The sequence below is a fragment of the Fukomys damarensis genome, unplaced genomic scaffold (assembly GCF_012274545.1).
Source record: "Fukomys damarensis isolate Sample0158 unplaced genomic scaffold, DMR_v1.0_HiC HiC_scaffold_14, whole genome shotgun sequence".
In the NCBI taxonomy this organism is placed as follows: domain Eukaryota; kingdom Metazoa; phylum Chordata; class Mammalia; order Rodentia; family Bathyergidae; genus Fukomys; species Fukomys damarensis.
This window is the reverse complement of record NW_022900926.1, coordinates 63987514-64009005: the sequence shown is the minus strand read 5'-3', so window position 1 is coordinate 64009005 and position 21492 is coordinate 63987514. Positions and strand designations below refer to the sequence as shown.

The window sequence follows — 21492 nt, the reverse complement described above, 5'->3', positions numbered from 1 at the left end:
GAAAATATATGAAAAAATGTTCCACATCACTGGTCATTCGAGAGATGCAGATGAAAACAACACTGAGATTCCACCTCACCCCACAAAGAATGGCTGCTATCAAGAAATCACACAATAACAAATGTTGGCGGGGTTGTGGGGAGAAAGGAACCCTCCTCCATTGTTGGTGGGAGTGCAGACTAGTGCAACCACTATGGAAATCAATATGGAGATACCTCAAAGAGCTTGGACTGGAGGTTCCATTTGACCCAGCCATCCCTCTGTTGGGTATCTTTCCAAGAGAACTAAAAGAATCATATCACAGAGAAGTATGTGCACCCATGTTTATAGCGGCACAGTTTGTAATAGCTAAATCTTGGAAACAACCTATTTGCCCATCCGTTGGAAACTGGATAAAGAAGTTGTGGTTTTTCTATAAAATGGAATATTACTCAGCCATAAAGAGCGAGAGAATAGATTCATTCATAGGAAAATGGATACATATTGAAGATATACTCCTAAGTGAAATAAATAAGTCCCACATGTGTAAATACCAAATAGTTTCCCTGGTGTGAATATTCTGCAACAATGCATAAGATTCTAATAAGATTACTGACATTTAGAAATGGGAGGAAAGGAGCTAAAGGTGTAGGGAAGGTGTGATACGTAGGGGAAGAACAAAAAGGGAAAAGAAAAAAATGTGAGAGAATGAAAAGATGAAAATAAAGTGTTTGTAGATGGGGAGGGGAGGAGGGGGTGAAGGGAGGGCAGAGGTAAGGGGAAAAAAATGAGAATCAAGACTTGCCATGTAAAGGTACATGATCCCAACAATGAATGTAACTGTACTGTATCCCTAAATGTACCAATAAACTCAATAAAAAAAAAAATATATTGAGAGCAGAGTCTCCAAGAGATATTTGTGTGTCCATTTCCATGTCAGCATGATTTGTAACTGCTAAAATGTACAAGCAACTGAAGTGGCCATCAATGGACAGGTGAGAAAATGTACATATACGTAAAATGAAATCACCCTTAAAAAAGAAGCCCGTTCTGATTCTTATCACAGGATGAATAACACTTGAGCACAATATGCTACATGAATGTGGCAGTCAGAAGAGACACGAGGTGATCCACTCACACGCAGTACCTGGAAGTAGTCACATCCATGGAGGTGGACGGAGGGTAGGCAGGTAGGGAATGGGAGGCAGGAAAGGGGAAATTGGGAGTTAGAATTTCAGCTTTGCAAGGTGAAAGCCCAACAATGTGAAGGAGTTTATTACTGCTGAAATGTACCCTTAAAAATATTTAAGATAGTAAAATTCATGTTATAGATATTTCCCCATAATTTAAAAAATTAAAAATAAATTAAATTTTTACAAAAAAGAACGGCTTAAATATACTTCAGATACTTAAGGACACTTCAAACTTGGAATATATGAAATTGATTTGACTCTCAATTCACACACTGTTACTTTTATCAGGCAAGGGGGAATAAAAATGCTGACAGGATGTTTGGGAGCAGTACTTTTACATATGATGGCAGTGGTGTGCGTTCTTTAAGGTTTACTTTTGAGATACACTTTTATGTTTACAGAGGAAGTGATACAATATAGTGGATGTGCCTCAGAACAATCTAGGAGCTGAGCAGAAGGGAGGAACAGAGAAGATCAGCAAGGAGTCCATGGCTGTTGAGCTGACCTGTGTACCTTGGGCTTCCTTATCATTATTTTTTTCTTTTGTTTATACTTGAAACTTCTCTTAATAAACTCACATTTAAACGTTGTAAAAATTAAGTCTATGTTTACAGTGGTTCATTATACTATACTGCCTTTCTCTGTTTATATAAAACAGGCATAATACAAAGTTAAATGATGACTGATCCATAGTTGATAATATCACCAAATTCTATACTGTCTTTTCATGATCTACATTGGAGAATAAATTCCCTGTGATGACAAATGAAGCCTCCTGTGACCCGGCCTGTGCCTTTCTCTCCAGCTCTCACATCCCATGGCAGGGGAATGTGGAACTGCTGTGGTTCATGAGTTTCCAATGCTGTTCATGCCTCTGTGCCTTATTATATGCTGTTGCTTTTTTCTCAAATGCTTTTCCACTTCATTATGCCTGGTAAGCAAACTAGACTCCAACAACCTCTTCGGTGGTCATGCTCTCTAAAAGCGTTCCTTAGCACCTTGCTTCTACTCCTCAATTAGTCAACGTACACCTTGCTTCAACCATAGACACCTGATGCAACTCCCAGGCAAATTACCACTGGGCCATTTCTCCGACATGCGCACGAATTGATCTCAGCACAGTCTCGCGGCATTAGAGCTATTTGGTTATAGTTCTGGTTATAGTTCCTGGACTCCAGACTGTGATCACGTTATGAGTAGGTGATATATATTTATTAAAGAAAACTAATTCCCACTTTAAAATTTTTAGTGGCATTGCAAACAGAGGAAAAGACAATGAAAGAAATTATGCGGTATCTAGAATATTTTACACAATTTGAATCAATAGAGAAAACAAAGCAGTCACCAGAGCTGATGGAGGACTAGAGATCCCATCTCATCTCTGAACATGAAAGGGTTCCCTACAGGAGCACATGTTGTGGTTCTGGTCAAGGATGATTTTGCATTCTCTTCTGTAGCTGTAATGACCACTTTGGAGGCAGAGAATTAGGCACTGCAAAAAAATGCATAGCGCTGATTAGGAACACAGACATTTACACAACCTTTCCACACCTTTCCATGAATATTTTAGTAATACTCTTTCTTCTTTTTGTTTTAATGTATGTTTTACATTGAATTCATGCCAACTGTTCAAGGAGTAAAATTAGAGTGCAAATCTGCCTTCCCATCCCCTGGCCAACCTCCAGTAGGTCCCCCTTTTGCTGCCATTTCCTCCTTTCCACTCTTGCAACCACTTCTTCCAGTGTTCACTGCACTTCCTGAGTAACAAGCTCATTCAGCCTCTCTCTGATGTTTTGGTGGAGGTTAAATTTCTGACTCCTGATAAGGAAGATAAGGCTTTTCCACACACAGCCTCCACCTCAGCTACACTCAAGCAATCTTCCAGACCCTCATTTCTCTTTAGACTTTGAGACTCATATCATCACTTTCACTTCTTTCTTCACATTTTAGATGAATTACATGGACCAGTACACATACACAAGGAAGGGCCTGAACCTCCACCTCTTGAAGGAAAGAATTTCCAAGACTTTGGGAATGAGTCTTAGCTCAGCTGGATTCCAGTAGAACCTTGGGGATTCACAATTTGTGAACATTTTAAATGTCTTCTTCTCTTTACCTAAAAAGTACCAGTAAACTTAAAGAAAAAAAATGTCTTCCTCTCTAAACCTTGAATCCATGATTAATCCTACCACGGAAGGGCTGCTTCTGTCATCACTGTGGTAGAGATTTCTTGTCCTAGCTTAGGGATTCCTTTCTCCAGTCTCTCGCCCGGGGCCCCTTATACCCTTGAACCCATTACTTCCCTTTCTTGGCCTACTCCTTTTTCTGGAAGAATACATACTTTAGAAGCTTCTTCATAAAGAATGTGTATAAGATACAGCTGGGAAAGTACAATCACCCAACTTCCAGTTATTTTTCAGATGTTCAGAGCCATTTGATTCTTTATCTTTGGTATGTCTGTTCTGTCTGATAAACTTTAGGATTTTCTCCCTCAACTTAGCGTCCCCAAATCTCACCTTGATGCACCCCAGTGGGGGTCTGTATCCTTCCACTGTTCTATCAGCTGATGCAACCCTGCAGTCTAGAAATCCATGCCTTTCCACTTGGGGAAAACTTACAGAACCATCTCTTTAAGGATTTACTATCCAATGCTTTCCCTCTAGCACTGACCACCACCCCAATACTGTGCCTTAAAAGAGTATGTACCTGAAGATGTTACTCATAGAGCTATCGTATATGCGTATATATATGGGCACATTTACATATATACATATGTAAGAACTCTTCTGACTAGATCAATTTCAAAATACCAAAACAAGTAGATGTTGAATATTCCCTATGGTGAATATTTCATACTGAGAAGAAATGGGAAGGGACTTCTAATGGTAGGGGGTCTCTTCGGTGTTACTTGCCCAGAGTAAATAAGGAAAAACAGACAAATGAACAGACCAGTAATTAACACAAGGTATAAGTCAACAATCTAAACTGCACAATGCAAACAGCAAAGGCAAAAATAAAGCCCAGGATAAGAGTGATGCCTTGGTCAATTTTATCAAATATTGAGTGAATATCAAACATTTTTCAAGTCCTTCAGAAAATGGAAAAGAACTATTTCCAAATTCATTTTAGATGGCAGAATCACCTTGATAATGTAGACAAAGATGTGCTGAAAACAAAACAAAATGAAACACCATATAGACCAATATTCTTAGTGAACACTGACAGAAAAACGCTGACAAAATACATATCAGCTAAATTCAACAGCACATTCAAAGGCTCCAATGCCACAGTCAATGCGATGGGACTGACCTCACCTGTGCAAGAATGGTCCAATATACACAGGCCATTCAGTGTGAAATACCACATTACAAAAAATTATAACACCTCAGTATCTTTGGAAAAAAATCATTTGCAAAACTTCAGTGTTACATTGTTTCACGATAGAAACTGCTCACACACCACGTGCAGAAGGAATAGAGCTCAAAACAGGAAACGTCCTGCAGGACAAGCCCATACCTGACGGCTGCTCAGAGGGTAGAAGCTGAAAGTTTCTCCTTTAACTTCAGGAATAAGACCAGGATTCCCACAGGGCATCTTCCATTCAACACATTACCCGAGTCCCAGAGACTGAAATGAGCCAGGAGAAAAACATCCATATCAGACAGGAAATAGTAAAAGTTACCTACTTTCACAGGACACATACTTGTATACAGAAAACCTAAGACTCTCACTAAAAATCTGTTAGAAATAATGAGTTCAGTGAAGTTTCAGGATATAAATTCTGCATGGAAAAATAGATTCCATTTCTATACATATAAACTATCCCCCAATACATAAAAAACAACTTAATATATAATAGCATCAACAACAATGAATACATAGGAAAATTTAACCAAATTCTTCTTTTGCCTGAAAATCATGGCACAAGGAGAAGGGAAAAGAGTTATCACAATTATGGAGACATCAGTGACACTTTCCTGTAAATACAAAATGTGATCTGAATATTCATATGGAACTACAAAGCACTACAAAATGCATTCCCATTTCTACACAAGAAGATCACAGGTAGATGCATCACAACACTTGATCTCAAAGTATATTATAAAGTGACAGCAATCAAAACAGTCTCATACTGCAACACCAGACACAAAGATTAAATCAGATGGCCCAGACACCAGAATAAATGAAAGCCTACTTTCACTGCTGGGTTTTCTTTTGTTTGGATATTTATTTATTTGTTTGTTTGTTTGTTTATTTATTTATTTATTTATTTTTGTAGTTTTTGCTGGAGTCTCCTAAGAGATTGGGTCAGGCGGAGTTCTGTGTACACCTTGGCTTCATCTTTTGACAGCACAGCAAGCCCCAAGTGGCTTGAACTCTCACAACTTCCTGGGAAGTTTTACTCCTATACAACGTAAAGGAAACTGTGGGTTAGGATGGCTGTGGGTATATAACCGGATGGACTATGTATACAATGGAGCTACAGATCAAAACAGCACATTGTACACTATAAATATGTGCAGTTATTGTCAATAACCACATGAGGATGTAATATACCTGCAATCCCAGAGCTTCAGGAGGCTGGGGAAGGAGGATCACAGATTTAAGCCCAGCTTGGCTGAAATAGTACATTCGTTAGTGAATTAGTTACTAGTGAATTAGCGAAATAAAAAGAAAACAAAATTTAAAACATATAGATCAATGGAAATATAGATCAATGAAAAGTCCCCGGTTCAAATTCTATGACAAAAAAAATTAGAAAAAAAAATGAACAAGTATCTTTCCATACTAATATATCCAGATCCTGAATAGATATATGTAGTAGCATATTTGCAGCCACCTCATTTCAAAGATCAAAAACAAAACTGAAACAATGAAATTCCTGAAAGGAGATCAGTTTCTACATGATGGTAAATACAATGCAAGGTGTGTTGACTAAGACACACAGAAAGAGAAACTGAAAGGGTTTTTGCATTACTTAAATCTTAGGTGATTTTTAGGTGCTCCTTTTTACATTTTCTCCAAAACAAAAATTTTGAATTTATATAATATAAACAGCTTGTCCTCATACTGACTATACAAAATCAAATCACAAAGCACTGAACATTCTAGGATAATTTCACAGTTCTCATAAAAAATAAACAAGCAAAGAAAATGAAAAAAAAAAGAGCAACAACAAAAATTCTCAAGCTCTGTTGAAGACAACTGCTTCCAAACACATTTTAATAATTTTAAAATTAGGGCCGGGGAATCAGCTCAGTGGTTGCACCACCTGCCTTGTGAGTGCAAGGATCTGAGTTCAATCCCTTGTACCAAAAAAAAAAAAAAACAAATTAAACATACCTCAGCAGTTATGATTGAGCAATTTCTCATCTAAGTATCTCCCTCAAGAAATTACAGTCTCTACCATACAAGCAGGTGTGTAAGAGAGGTCACAGCGGCCTCACTTTTAAGTCAACACTAGAAACAGAAAAACAGCCATCAGTACATAAATGTGGGAACAATTCATGCCCCTTCCACACAATGGCCTGTGATAGCTTCACCAATGACCAGAAGCACAGGGAAACCCAGCAGGGTTTACTCCTTTAAGAAAAACTGAAGAAAATATTATAAAGAATGGTCATGGCTCTACCCACTCTAGAAATGGCAAACTCTCCACTGGGGACACAAAGCAAGTGGTCCTCTTGGGATGGGGATCACAGGGAACAGCAGTGGCCACAGGAGAGTTCCCCAGTGGTGTGTCAAGGTGCTCTGCATCACCAGTGGGGCGAGGGTCTCCAGGTCTCCCAAAGCCTGCACCTCGCGTTCACCACCTGCTGGCCCCTCTCTCTAGGTCTGAGCACCGAACACGGCACATTGTGACCGAGTTCAAGATCTCGGTGTGAGAAGTTGTCCGTGTGCACCTGACAGTTACAGCCTGTGGCGGTCCAGCCGTCACAACACGAACATGCCTGAGTCAGGGAGTGAGGATTGAGAAAGGAAAGAACACTCAAACCTGAGTGGAGACAAAGAGAAATCTGATTTATTTCCCAGAAATAGCTCCTTTTATAGGTTCACATCAACAGGAAGCACCAAGCAACTATTTGTATCTTTTATGCAAAGACTGGATTTTCTGACTCTTTGCAAAGAACATCAGATCTTTGGCTGTCTCCTTGAGTTTCTCCCACTGCAGCAACAAGTTTAACAAGCAGAGTCCTAGAATGTTACAGACTGTATCAATGCCTTGAGTGTAGAGGTGAAGAAGTTTCCTTTTGTCAAACTCCTAGAGGGCCACTGCCGGCCTCCCACACAGCCTGCTTTGGATCCTCCATGCCTGGCCACGAAGGGGATATAATTTGAAACACTTCTATCCTTTAAGGAAAATTGCTATGGGCATTTGTGAAACATTTTCTAGGACCCTGAGCACAGTGTCTTGAGAGAGAATGAATCCTTTGGACAGAAAAGCACACTTCCAATATTTCTGCTACATCTTAAGTATCTATATGTGTGTGTGTGTGTGTGTGTGTGTGTGTGTGTGTGTGTGTGTGTGTGTGTGTTGCATTAAAACTTCAAATTCATCAAACTCTAATATCAGACAGCTTTTCTAGTTTCTCATTGCTCATGCTAAGGAGCACACAGACTTGTTCACCATGGAAAGAAATAGGGGTACAGGGTCTTCTTAGCAGAGGGTGAGACTCAGCCACAGACCCCAACACATGACATCACTTCCTTGGTGACTGGTCCAAACAGAACTCGGAACCCTACAGTCAATAGGCATCACAGTCACGACTGCTGCTTAAGAGTCACTTGGCTGGAGACGCTCAGCAGTGAACATGCTGTGCTGCTTTCCCAGATCTCGAGGCCGCAGCCTCAGGACCCCTCGCAGGGAAAGCACTTGGGAACGAGTGAGAGGATGGATGACTAAGTCCAGGCGCAACAGGCCACTGGGCAGGAACCGCTCAGCCCACGTGGGCAGCACAGGGCAGGTCTCTCCAGACCCAGAGGCCTTGGGCCCTGAGATGAGGGGGAGCCATGGGCAGGCCTCCCTGGGCCTGGAAACCAGACACTCTGAGAAAGTGAGTCCAGGACAAGAACATTTAGGCCTGGACACCACTGTGAGTCTCCTGAACAACTCCCACCCTAGGTCTTCACTATCTGGGGGGTGGGCAGGGTGAGGATTAAAATTCCTCCTGGGCAGGACCAGGCACTGCGAAGCTGTGAGCTCGGGGTCCTGTCCAATCTCACCCATGACAGGGCTGGCAGGAGGAGAGGGCAGTGCCCACTGACGGCCCACAGCCTCCATAGACATCTCCTGTCCCCCTGGGGTAGAAGCCTGTGACACAGCTGTTTGTGTTTGGGGAGCACAAGGTTACCTGGGTTTTTTTTTTTTTTAAAAAAACCACAGCACATACTGGTCAGGTAGAACCCCATGCTTCCTGCCAGCTGCTGGGCACTGTCCCCACGGAACAGCCCACAGGACATTGGCATCGAGCTGTCACCGGGGCCTGTGTGCCATGAGCCTGTGACAGACACTGGGGCCATAAGAACAGCAGGGGCCATCTCAGGCAAAGGATGTGAGACAGAGCAGAGGTCACTCTGTGCTGAGGATACGGGACAGAGAGGACCCTCAGGGACAGATGAACACCTTCACCTCCTCCCTGCAAGACTTGGGAGCAGTGGCCAAGGGTCCTGCTTACAAAGGACTCCAGATGCCATGAGCTCAGCATCCACATGCTCTCTGCCCAGCCAGCACCGTGGCCAGGGGCAAGGTCACTATCCACATGCTGGGGAGAAGAGGAAAAGGACACGGACACTGGGTCACCTCACTTCTGCCATGATCGCACTCTGCCATGTCACTGCATTGTCCCTGCTGGCCCCAGGCGTCCATGTGGATTGAGGAATCCTCTCTACCCTGGGAGGGGTCTCAGGACCCAGGGGCTATTGCTCTTCATGCATGGAGTTACACACAGCCTCTCCTCCGCTAACAAGCTGGCCTGAAATGCTAGCATTTCTAGGTGTCCTTTCTGAAATTTAATTTCATACAACAATCACTCTTCCGAGCCCTCCTGGTAGGAGCCACTGTGGACGATTCAGAGTTTGATCAGGTTTTAATCTTCCAACCCTCCTGATGAGCCTTGGCTGGGACCCCAACTCCATGTCTCCCCACTGTCCCATCACAGATTGGAAATCAGGAGGCGGAGAGCCTGGCAGAGGTCTGCGCAGTGAGGACGGCTCAGACAGGCCGACCACACACCCTTTCTGAGCCCCCGGAGCAGGCCTTCCCGGACAGCTGTCCCATCAACGGGCCCTCCTTCCAGGAACCCACAAGGGCCTGCATTTCCTCCCCACAGGAGGGGAGCCTAGAAAGGTGAGTTCTGCCCTCAGCAGCACAATGGACTTGGCCACTATGGCTCCAATCTTGGGAACCTGCAATCCCCTCTCTCAGCCTCAGTTGGCAACTCTGAGCAGGGCAGTGCTGAGAAAATCAAGCTCACACTGGGACTGCAGGATGGAAAGGGGACTCTTATCATAAGGGTCGATCCTGCCCTTGGCCCCGTGTTAGACCAGCTACAGCAGCAGGGGATTCACAGCAGTTCAAGGGGAGAGCAGAAGAAGCAGAGACACTGGGCAACAACATCACAGGAACTACAGCTTGAGGAGAGGCAGGGCAGGACAGACGCCTACTGTCCCTCACTACTTAGTTATGGAGCAGCAGCCCTGTGCCCTTGAGTGCAACCACACAACAGACACCAGACTCTGTCCTCATGGAGCTGACAGTGGGGACAGGCACGGAGACACCGTGTCAGGCTGCCCTCAGGAAGACAGAGGCGGTCACACCACTGAACAAGGTCCCCTCCCATGGAGCCTCCTGTCAGGCTCTCAGGGCCCCCTGAGCCAGGACTGCCCTATAGCGGGTGGGGAGAGGGTGGGGCTGGGGCACGGGCAGATGGGGCAGGAGGCTCAAGTATCCATCCCTGCACGCTTCCTGGGCAGGTAGTATGGGAGGAATGGCCTGGTCTCTCACTCTGCCTCCTATCTGCCTTCCCCAGCTCCATGTCCTCTGTCATCGAGTCCTTCCTACAGCTGCAGTCCCAGGTCTATCACACTGGCACACTTCTGCTGGCTCAGCTGGAGCGCTACGAGCCCACTGAGACAGAGCCCAAGCGTGAGGAACAAGGGGGTATGAGCCTGTGGGCATGAGGGGATGGATGGGCCTTTGGGCAGAGAGAGCTTCCAAGTGCTGGGCGTCCTAGGAACAGGGGACACTCAGCAGGCAGTGGGTGGACGCCGTCTGGGGCGACTTCCTGGGGAAGCTCAGAGCTCTCTGACAGGTGGTGGGAAGGTTTTGCCTCAGGAAGGAACAAGGACAGTTGGTGATCTTTCCTTCTCTCACAGCAGCGGGGCCAGCTCCAGCCGAAGCCGAAGTGCCAGTTGTAGAGCTCACGTCAGCTCCACCTGCAGCAGCTCCCTGTCCAGCTCTGGCAGCAGAGCCACAGCCAGCGCCAGGAACCCCTTCTCCACCAGCTGCCCAGCTGGGGCTCATGGTAACTCCTCAGCTCCCCCTGGGGCCAGCTCCTGTCCCACACCTGCCTTTCTCCTCCATTACCAGGGCTTTTGTTTTGTTCTTTACCTTTGCTGCCATTTTCTGGATGTATGTAAATTATAGTTATTTTTAAATAAAAGTTAAGGTTTGACTGTTGTTTCAAATGTCAGCTTGGTGGCATGAAGTGATGTCATCGTATTAGGCACCTGTCACCGCTGTTCAGGTCCACAGCATTTTCCTCAGTGCGGTACCCACAAGTGACTCCACCACTCATCTTATGTCCCCATAATTTACCTATTCTACATTTTTCACATCATGCAATCAGATTTCTCTTTGGCCACCAAATCCTGGAAGGGACTGGAGAATCTTCTTCGTGTAGAAGGGGAAATCTAGATACATCCTTGGCATTTTTCATTGACCTGCTCGGTAAGTTATGCAGTTCTTCATTCACACAGGAAATATTTATTGCAGTAAAATAAGTAATGCAGTGTGAAAGAAGAGTAAAAGATGACGCAGTCGCAGTCATCCCACCCGGAAGCCTGCTCCCCACACCCCAGGTCTCCCCCTTCAGTCTGGATCTCGGGTTTCAGGCTGTGTCTTGGCTCCTGGGGGCTGGGGTGTCAGGCCACAGCTCCCCTGTCCGCTCATGTGGCACTGGGGACATGGCCCTGCCATGCTCCGTCCCTTGGCACTTTCTGTGGCCACAGTGACAAGCAATGTCTGCCTGGGACATTTTCTGATTTTTCATGCCCATGAAAGAGCTGAAAGATCATCTGCATCTCTAACACTCATTTTCTTTTTCCTCATTGAGTTTATTGGTACATTTTAGGTGTAAAGTACAGTAACATTCATTATTGGGATCTTGCACCTTGACATGACAGATCTTGGTTCTCATTTTTTCCCCTTGTTGTAACCCTCATTTTTAAAGATGGAATCCTGCCAGTGGTTTTTTCTGCGTTACAATTTCAGAAGCATGGGCAGAAACAGGTTCACGTTTCTAAGATTTGCCTGTTCCACGTGACAGAACACCCGGGACCAGGGGCACCGAGATCTCAGCGACCTCTGGGAAATGCAGCTCTATGGGAAGCCAGGTGTCACATGGGGTAGTACATGGCTAAGCTTTGTCACATCTCAGAGGAGAGAGGAACAGGGCAGCCTTACCTCACCCCTCCTGGGTGAACATGGAGATAGTTCTCTAGATCCTGATTAAATTTTATTGTAAAATATGAAATCTCAGAGGATTCTGGCTACCAGGAGCTGAAGTTCCTAGGGGCAAGTCCAGTTTTGCCCCTCACACTGCACAATCCTCTTGACTGAGGGACTTTACAAATCAGTAAATTTGTTTTTCAGTACTGGGGATTGGATCCAGGACCTTCTCACTGAGCTACATCATCAGCCCAGTTAATTTTTTCGTTTAATTTGATCACAGAATCTAAGTAGCTGAGTTACCCAGCCTGGGCTGAATGTGTGATCCTCCTGCCTCAGCCTCCCAGAGTACTCGGATTATAGATATGCACCACCTCATCCGGCTTCACTAAGCATTCTGAAAAACAAATTCCAAAATCTACCACTACGCCTGGGTTTCCATCTTTTTACTTGGGCCACTTTGCTATCTCTGGCCAGGGCTGTGGACTCCACCAGAGGGGTTCTTCTCCCTGAGAGGCCAGTGACTGACTGCCCTTATGCCAAGTGAGAAACCATCATTCCAGGCCCCCCTGCCTAGGTGGAGACCACAGGCTCTTCCCTGGCCTCCCTGCCACACTGCCTTCATGTGCAGCGACCCCACTTCTTCCCACCTTTCAGGGGGTTCAGCTGGGCAGTGCGCAGGACAAGCCCGTCCCAGTGAGACCTGCCCCGCTCTGTCCCCAAGGATCCTGCCCGAGCTGTAGGAGCTGCACAGAGCCCCATGCTGATCCTGTGCCCATGAGAGCTGCAGGAACCGTCTTCTCAGTCTCCACGCATGGCCCACAGCTCCTGACCTGCATGGGCTGCCCTGGGCTGCTCCCTCACTGCACACAATCACCTGAGCCTTGCAGTTGTCTCTGTGGGGCTGAGCATTATGTGGGTGGAATCATGAAAAGGGAAAATGCCTGAGCTAGGGACTCATTGATCTGGAAGGTCAAGGTGCTGGTCTCTGTGAACAAACACAAGGCCAAGCCCAAGCTTCCGTGTACACAGTGGAAGCTCTGGTCCTTACAGGCCCAGATAGGTGATCCATGGGGCTGACGATGTCAGGGCTACTCAGTGAGAGTTCACTAATCAGCTGAAATTGGAGTGAGAATTCCTGAGCAATGTGTGCTCAAAACGCACTGGCAGTGAAGCACAGTCCAGCCTTTTGACCTGGATGGGAACTGCAGGGGTCTTCAGCCTAGACGATAGGGACAACCTGCTGCATTTATTAAGAAGCTGCCAGGGTCAGGGATTTAGCTCAGTGGTTCCACCACCTGCTTTGCAAATGCAAGGTCCTGAGTTCGATCCCTGGTACCACAAAAAAAAAAAAAAAAGGAAGAAGGAAGCAGCAGCAGCAGAAGTACCAGAAACAGCAGCAGCTGCCGCCACCTGAGCACACAGGAACTCAGCTGCCTGCGAGTATCACTCAGGTAGCCATGACTCCAGTACCTCAGCAGAAAACAGGAACGGAAGTGGGAACGCAGCAGGCCTCAGATGGAGAGCAAGGCCAGGCACCCCAGGAGCAGGGAGCTACCCTAGGGCTCTGAGGAAGGTCCGTGTGGGAGTTGCTGGGTAAGCCTGAGCTGGCCCAGGGTTCTGAGGCCCACAGGAGAGAATCAGTCCCACTTGGGAGGGTGGGGTTTGCCAGATCAATGCCCAGGGGAAGCCAGCCTGGCTTCCCCACTAGGCCAGTAGGCTCCAGGTCCAGTCCTGTATACTCTCAGGGGCCCTGGGATCCTCCTTAGCAGGAGGCAGCTGGATCTCGTCCCACTCTCAAGCAATCCTGGGGAGGACGGGGGCTTAGGAAGCCCAGAGGAGGGAAGGTGGGACCTTTGCCACTCCTTCTGTCCCAGCTGGCCTGGGCTCTGGCTACTTACATGGCTCATCAGAAGCATGGGCCATGAACGCCCTCGATGACCAGCTGCTCTGTGGGCCTGGGTGTCCTGGATGAGGGTGTTACCCATGCACGGCTGGGAGGCAGAGCAAGACCGTTCTCAGCCCACTGAGCAGAGCCCTTCCTGCAACTCTATGTGCAGCCTGTGCTGTGTGCCTGCACTGTGCTCAGACCTCTGCAAGGCCTTGGGGGAGTCCTAATGGCCACTCTGGTGCCCAGCTGATAGCACCTCTCTCTTAGCACTCATTGTTGACTACTTCAGCCAAGCACACAGCCATCTAGGGGGTGGCGAATCCAGGGTCCACTGCCCACAGAGTGGACCCTCGAGGCCCTTCCCACCCACACCCCAGACAACCACACAGATTCCCTCCCAAGACGCCACCTCGGGAGTGCGGCAGCACATTCTGCTCTAACCCGTTAGTCAGTCAGTCACGTGACATGCCCCCACCCTCCCGACATCCTGCCTCTGATGGGAGTGTGGATGAGGCTTGCCAAGCTGATTCCTTCCCAGAGAGGAGCTGGGAAGTGGGCCGCTTCACTTTGTGTCTTTCTCTCTGCATTATCCTTCAGTGATGTTTTAGGATGAATTCCTTCACATACACAACACACTCTCCATGCCCTTTGTGCCAAACCACTTTGGGGATAGAGCACCGTAAATTTGAAATTAGTAGGCTGCGTAATACACAGGTTTCATATATCAATATTATCAGTGTTGTTTTAGGAGGTCAGTTTGTCCTACGGGCATTGATTTATAAATTGCATTTCAGATATACCTAGATACCTGTTGTAAAATGGTAAGGCCATAATACAAGTCCACAACTTATACTGGCAATGTAAGTGCAGTCAGGGATGGAATTTTATATTCAAGAAACAGGCATGGAAGGTCAAAGGACCAGAAAAGAGATCCCCTAGAGCCACACTTCTATAGAGGGATGGATTTCAAGAAAGGTGAAAGGCTATTCAGTGGAAAAGGGATAACCTTTATCACAAATTTGTACCATGTTGTACATGGGTATGGTCCAGAAAGAGCTATACAAAAAGTGTCATCTTTGACCCTTATCACTTATCCATGTCGCTCCTTGAACCTAGACTAACTGCAAAAGACCAGCTTGAGGGCCAGGGATTTAGCTCAGTGGCACCACGCCTACCTCACAAGCACCCAAAAAAGAAAAGGAAGAGACCAGTTTGAAATCACATGGAGCAGGCTTTTTTGGCTATTGATTAAAACTGTCTGTCCTCGGCCTACATGTGAGCTAGAAGAGATTTCAGCTGGCATAAGGAGACAGAATTGACACTGCATTGTCTCTAACAGCAAGACGATACTGCAGGTGAGGACTTGTGACTGTGCAGCCATTCTCCCAGGTCAAACTATAGCTAAAGATACCACAGGAAACTTAACTAAATTGTCCTTCTCAAGAATGAGCTGTTCCTCCCTTTTCACAAGCCTGGCTCATTCGTGCCCTATTCCCTACATCTGCCTTTACGCCCCTTGCTATGTTGTATTAGCAGTAAATACGGACGAATCAGGCTTGAGGCTCATGGTCTTAGCCAGAAAGAGCTAAGATCAGGTGAGGCTGGAAGCCCTGTGGACTAGTCCTACTGGCCACTTCCCCTTTAGATCTCTATGCCTATATTTTGTTTGATCTGCAAGTTTCTTCTTTCAAAATGATATTTGTACCAGGGTGAATGCCCCTCCGTCCTCCAGTCACTGTGTCTAGTTGACTGTCTCTGAGTCTCTCAGATGTGACCCCTCCTCCACATGGATGTGTTGGCCAATCCCAACTCCGCCCTTTTACCTCCTAAGAGAGTTCCCCAGGTTTGTCCTCCGAACTTTTCAGGGCATTTTAAATTCCTGCTATCATCTTCTTAATTTTTAAGAATTCTTTTGACCTGTAAATGTTTTAATACCATTCTTTTCTGATTTCTCTTCTTATATCTCTAAAATCATGAATGTAGGCTTTGTAGTACTGTTTTTCATATTTTCCTCAAATCTCTGGATATCCTTGGCTGTCTATTTACACTGCATGCAATATAAACTTTAGTGAGGCATGTAGATTATGACCTTCAACATAAACTGGAAAATATAAATGCAGTTCTCAAAATGTGTCCTTTTATTGACATCTCTTCTTTTGAGTAGTCCAATTTACTAGAAATGATTCTTCTGATATACTGCCTGCAAAATATAGGCTTAATAGTGCCAGAATTCTGGGAACCAGATCGGGGGAAAAAAAAGGATGGAGAAATAAAAGCTCAGAATGTATACTTTAACTTCTGTTTGTTCATATGATATTTTTGCTTCCAGCTATTACTAATGTTCCTCAGTTCAGAGATGTTTTTAAATAAATCACACCTAAAGGTTAAACTCAATTAAGGTGTGGAGATGCAGTTGATCAGCTTTGTGGAATGGGGGTGGAGAACTGAGGGACAATTCTTATGCTTTCAGCCAGTCCTCTTAAACTATGCATCCATCCCCCACTCCAGAGATGTCTGCTGCTGCTAATTCCTGAGCATTTTAGAGATTCCATGGGAAGAATAGCATCTCTCTTTAACTCCTTCTACTTCTGACAAGGGTTTCAAGTTTCTCAGGTCTGTTAGGTCCATTATTTCTTACCATCTGCTTTCCAACTTCCAAAAACTATGCTGCTTTTTCTTACTTTTGTTCCTGGTTGCTTGATGCCTTTAAAAAGCACAGTTTATAATTTTTATTGTAGCTGCTTATGTACTTTTCAATCAACAGTTTTAATCCAAAGTATCCCTTGATTATCTTTGGTGGCCAATAATCATATAACTAAACATTATTTGCAATAAGTGTAAATTGTTCATTCTCAAGTTGGAGTGGGAATATAAAGATCTAAAAAAAAGTTTAGATAAAAAAATAAAACTGCTATTTTAAATAGAAAGCTTTGCCACACATCTGCAAGGAAAATCAGGCAGCTTCTGGCTGAAATAAATCTGTTTACAGCCCTGAAAAGGTTGTGAAATTCTGTGGGTCTGAACAGTGGCAAAGAGATTTAAAGGTTTAAAAATGTAATGTTCTTAAATTCAGTCCTCTTAGGTCACTTACAATTGAATCGGCACAGTTGTCTCAATGAGAAATCTTGAGCAGAGCTGGAGGCCCAGAGAGGAGTTGATTGTTTTGATTTTTAAGCGGAAAAACATCTGGTTTTGATTCTACAAACTGCCCTCTCTCTAAGTGCTTTTCAGTATCTTTAAAGATGCCCAGACACACGAAGACCTGGTCTCTGAGAAAGTACGGAGGGGGGGGCGGCGGCTGCGAGTTGTTATGTGTTTTCTTCAGTCTGACAATGGGAAACCCCAGATAATTGTTCTCTTGCCACAACCCAAGTTTCTCAGCCAACTCCCGATTACAAAAATGCTCCTCATTTACAGGGAAACATTAAAAAAAAAAAACAGGCTTTTGGTTTTCCTTTCATAAACAAATCACAACAAGGCCCAGAACAACATCAAGCTCTAGCACCCCAGCACCCGCCTCATGCTCAGCCGACGGCCACGCACCTGGATGGAACCTGTGTGGTTCACCTGCCTGTCTTCTCTGCCGGTCTCCCACCAGGTATCAGCCAGGCTGCAGTGGACTCCTTCTCCCGTCTGTGCAGGCAGGACTCTCATCAGGGACCCCGCACTGGTCTGCACAGTGTTGTGCGTGGTTGCTCAAAGGGCACTGGTGAAAAATTCAGACATAATAAATATTCAGACACCCAACACCTGTTCTCCACTTTCCGTTTTCCCAAGGCAGCATTTCTGTGACACAAACTACTTCTGTGATACCTGAAGGAACCAGACCGCCACAGCCCCTTCAGCCCCGCCATCCTCAAGCCTTGTGGACTTAGGGTTTCCTTCCCCAGAGCAGTCCCGGGCTGATAAGGCCTAGAGACCGCAGCTTTCCCCCCTTGGCTAGCTGCGGCAGCCCTAATGACCACCGTCCTGAGGGAGCCCTGCCCCTCCCCACAGTCAAGCACAATGCCCCTGACCACCTCAGCCTAACCCTGTTACTGCTGCTCTCCACTGCTCTATGAGAACCCCATGGACTGTAAGGGGGTGGCCTTTCTGGTCCCTACCACCAGATCGGTCCCTGACAGGCCTCTAATAAGACCTGTCTTTGGCTGTGAGCTTCCTTTTCCATTTTTCCTAACAGTACTGAGTCTTATTCTTTGTGGCTACTGTGAGGTGCGCAACTGGAAAGAACATGGCCCTGAAGCTGGGTATGTTCTTGTGCTCGACAAGTTAGCTCCTCTAAGACGGGGCACCCTCATTTGTCACAGAAAGATATGGAAGCCCACTCTTCAAGACAGAGATGAGGGCATTGAGCAGCCTTCTACAGGTGAGGGCTCTTATACTGCACCGTTGGGGGCAGCCCCCAAATACCTGCATTGTACAACGTTATATAAATCCAAAGGAATGCTCAGTTTTGGACACGGGCTTACATTCATTTACTTGATACCCTTTTACTTCCTTAGGAAAACTGTGTGCCTACCAGCAAGGAGGTGTCCCGACTCAGTCTGGCTTGACAGTCCTCGATGAACTGCTCACGGCTGGTGCTTATCCACTACGCTTGTTTGGGAAGAATGAGTAGCCTGTGGAAATGAGTTCAGTTGTTAGATAAGGGTTGAAAAGCACAGTATTCTTTTCTTAGTCCCTTTTCTTACTTCCCTTCTTAACTACTGCTGCTCCCACCACCAGCGCCTAGCACAGTACCTAGCACAAAGCCCCTTAGTGACACATAGCTGCTCTTTCTGTGTAAATATTTAGAGGGCAACGGTCTTGTGGGACAGTTGGGCCCCTGTTCTGTGTCACTAGACCAGGTGATGAGGGTCACCCTGTAAACTTGCAGCAGGTCACACATTTGAGGCAAATCACTTCTTTTTTTGGTACCAGGGATTGAACTCAGGACCATGAGCTTGTGAGGCAGGTGGTGGAACCACTAAGTCAAATCCCCAGCCCTGAGGTGAATCACTTCTGCTATGACTGTTATCTCTGTGAACCTCTACCTTCAAAACAAATCCCCCTTCCTTCTACTGCTAGACCCTTCTTCACCCATACCCTATTTCTCTCAGATGTCTAAGACATTTTCTTTCCCCTCCAAACTTCCCAAACTCAACCGGGAACAAATTTCACTATTTCTACAACCATTGTGCAGATGGCTTTATCCAAATCTTCCTTTAACTGAACCCAAATGAAAATTCAGCTGGCTGTCCCCCAAGTACGGTTTAGCTTTCACATTTCTCAAAGTAAGGATGGCTTGCATTCTTCTAGTTAACCTCTACAGTGTCCAAGCCAGGGCTTACCACCTTCTTCTAATTGTTTATCCTCCACCACCTCTTCTCCTCTACCTTACTCCTAGCATCTATTTTCATTCTCTTCATTTCCTAAAGCTTTGATGAAGGTGACAACTTTCTTCTCTAGCTCCTGTTACTCAGTCAAGGATTTGGTTTCAAATGGTTTTAGCTTCAGAAAATTGTATCTGTCTGTCCGTGCATCCAACTAAATTAATTCAAATGGTAACCAGTTTATTAACTAGTTCATGTGTTCACTGAGTCATTAAATATTTACTAACCACCTAGGATATGCTAGGATTTATAAAAGGCACCTGGATAAAAAAGGAACAAGACAAGCAGGTGACCTGCTCTCGAGCATGCAGCTGAGAGGATCTAGAAAATAGGGCAGGGGGAGTTCTAAAGATCATGCAGAGAATGAAAATAGGATAATGTTAGAGTTCTGAGAAAGCTTGAGGAGAAGAGATGATATATTATATAAATGGCAAAGAGCCTAAAATACAAATGAGCTTGGTCAAAAAGTCCGGGGTAATGGGAGCAAAAAGCCACGTATCACATCCCGAAGATAAAGCTGCCAGTGCAAGGTCAAGTTTAAGGGCTTCATAGACCAAAGTATGTCACCTGCACTTCCATCCCAGACTGCACTGCAGCTGGAGTCACTGTCCTGTTGGCTCAGGGCTCTCAGAACCCCTTCTTGGCTTTGCTACTTCTGTGCTCCTTCCACCCCGGATCTCCCAGATACTGAGGATCAGTCTGTCCTTATTATAGACCTTTATAAACATTTCAAGTTCCAGTTCGGCCTGCCAGCCTGAATTTTCTCCCAGGACCTGGCACTGAATCTAGCATCATGCATCCATGATCTCAACCTCCGGATCAGTGACTTGTTCTAGTTCTGGGTCCACTGAAAATTGTCCAGCCCTCAACACCCAGCTGTGTTCCAAGAGGTCATGGCATACAAGTCCAGGAAGAAGACAGGATGGTGATCAGTGACTATGAAAAGAGAGATCTCTTACCCTACAGGGTCCACTGATGGAAAAACTTTTTGCCTGTCCTCTGTGATGACCAGGTGGCTGTCATTCCCTTACTGTTCTTGAGCTTTTTTAAACTCGAGTTGGCCAACTCAGTGTAGTCCTCTTTCAGCACGCTATGCCCCCAACGGGGAAAGCCAACTTAACCTGAGACACAGGGACACTGGTGTCGTGGAGCTGCGGCTGTCATTCACAATTTACCATGAAATGAGGAGCTTGAGATGTGTTAGTCATTTGCCTTACAATATGTACCAGATGGTTTTCAGTATTAACAAAAGGGAATAAAAATACCTCATGCCACAATCCAGCATATTGAAGTTTTAAGGCAAAACTGAGAGAGAGAGAGAGAGAGAGAGAGAGAGAGAGAGAGAGAGATCTATTAAAAATAGTAAGAGACCATGAGAAATCAATCCAACAGCTCCTAGATGATGCAAAGGAGAATAATATAAGATTGATAGGAGTCCACAAAAAAGCAGGAGAAAGCACAAATGACATAAAAAAAAAACACAGAATCAATAAAAGAAAACTTCCCAAACGGAGCAAAAGAACTTGATATACAGATAAGCATATAGGACTCCAACTAGTTATGATTTTTTATCTACACCAAGACATATAATAGTCAAGATCCCGGAAATCCAAAAGAAGTACAAAATACTACAAGCAGTTAAAGAAATAAATTACATGCAAAGGAAATCCCATCAGAATCACAGCAGACTTTTCAACACAAACCCTCAAGTCAAGGAGAGCCTGGGGTGAGGTATTTCAAGCTTTAAAAGAAAACAACCTTGGGCCAGGGATTTAGCTCAGTGGTTCTGGAGACTGTCTCGCAAGCATAACGACCTGAGTTCGATCCCTGGTACCAAAAAAAAAGAAAGAAAACAACCTCCAACCTAGGATGATGTATCCTGCAAAATTCAAAGTTGATGGAGAAATAAAATACTTTCATGACAAAGAACACCTGAGAAACTTCACGAATACAAAACCAGCACTTCAAACAAATTTTTTAAATATCCCAGAAAAAGACAATGAAGGTCACAACTCCATGAGCCCCTACAGAGCAAATCCCATAGTCAAGAATTTAAAGAGAGGGGGGAAAAATAAAAAAGAACCAACAACAGGAAAATAACATGACAATGCGAAGTCAATACATATCAGTTATAACCATCAATGTCAATGCCTCAATTCACCAACCAAAAGAATAGTCTGATAGAATGGATTAAGAAGCAAATCCAACAATATGTTCTATACAAGAAACACACCCACCTGAAAAAGAAACTCATAGACTGGAAGTAAAAGGATGGAAAACAGTTCTCTATATGACAGGAACCCATAAAAGAGTATGGGTAGCTATCTTATTTGCAGACAAAGTAAATTTCAAACCAAATCTAATGAAGAGATATAAAGAAGGTCACGA

The 21492-nt window shown here is 45.1% G+C and overlaps 2 protein-coding genes across 2 annotated transcripts in view; one reads left to right on the top strand and one right to left on the bottom strand.

The window, feature by feature from the left end:
* Positions 1-21492, bottom strand: part of Calhm4 (calcium homeostasis modulator family member 4) — a 134229-nt gene that overhangs the window by 93358 nt on the left and 19379 nt on the right. The window contains exons 3-6 of the transcript XR_004517150.1: positions 18252-18351; positions 17276-17438; positions 4689-4799; positions 2518-2664 (exon numbers count right to left, since the gene is read on the bottom strand). The gene's annotated coding sequence lies outside the window, so the exon portion shown is untranslated. The remainder of the gene's footprint in view (positions 1-2517; positions 2665-4688; positions 4800-17275; positions 17439-18251; positions 18352-21492) is intronic.
* On the top strand, positions 7630-18350 carry LOC104855239. Its single transcript, XM_010614056.3, has 7 exons — positions 7630-8227; positions 9332-9519; positions 10202-10332; positions 10548-10803; positions 11021-11121; positions 17913-18098; positions 18235-18350. Exons 1-7 carry the CDS (start codon positions 7985-7987, stop codon positions 18348-18350), a joined length of 1221 nt encoding a protein of 406 aa, XP_010612358.1. The 5' UTR covers positions 7630-7984.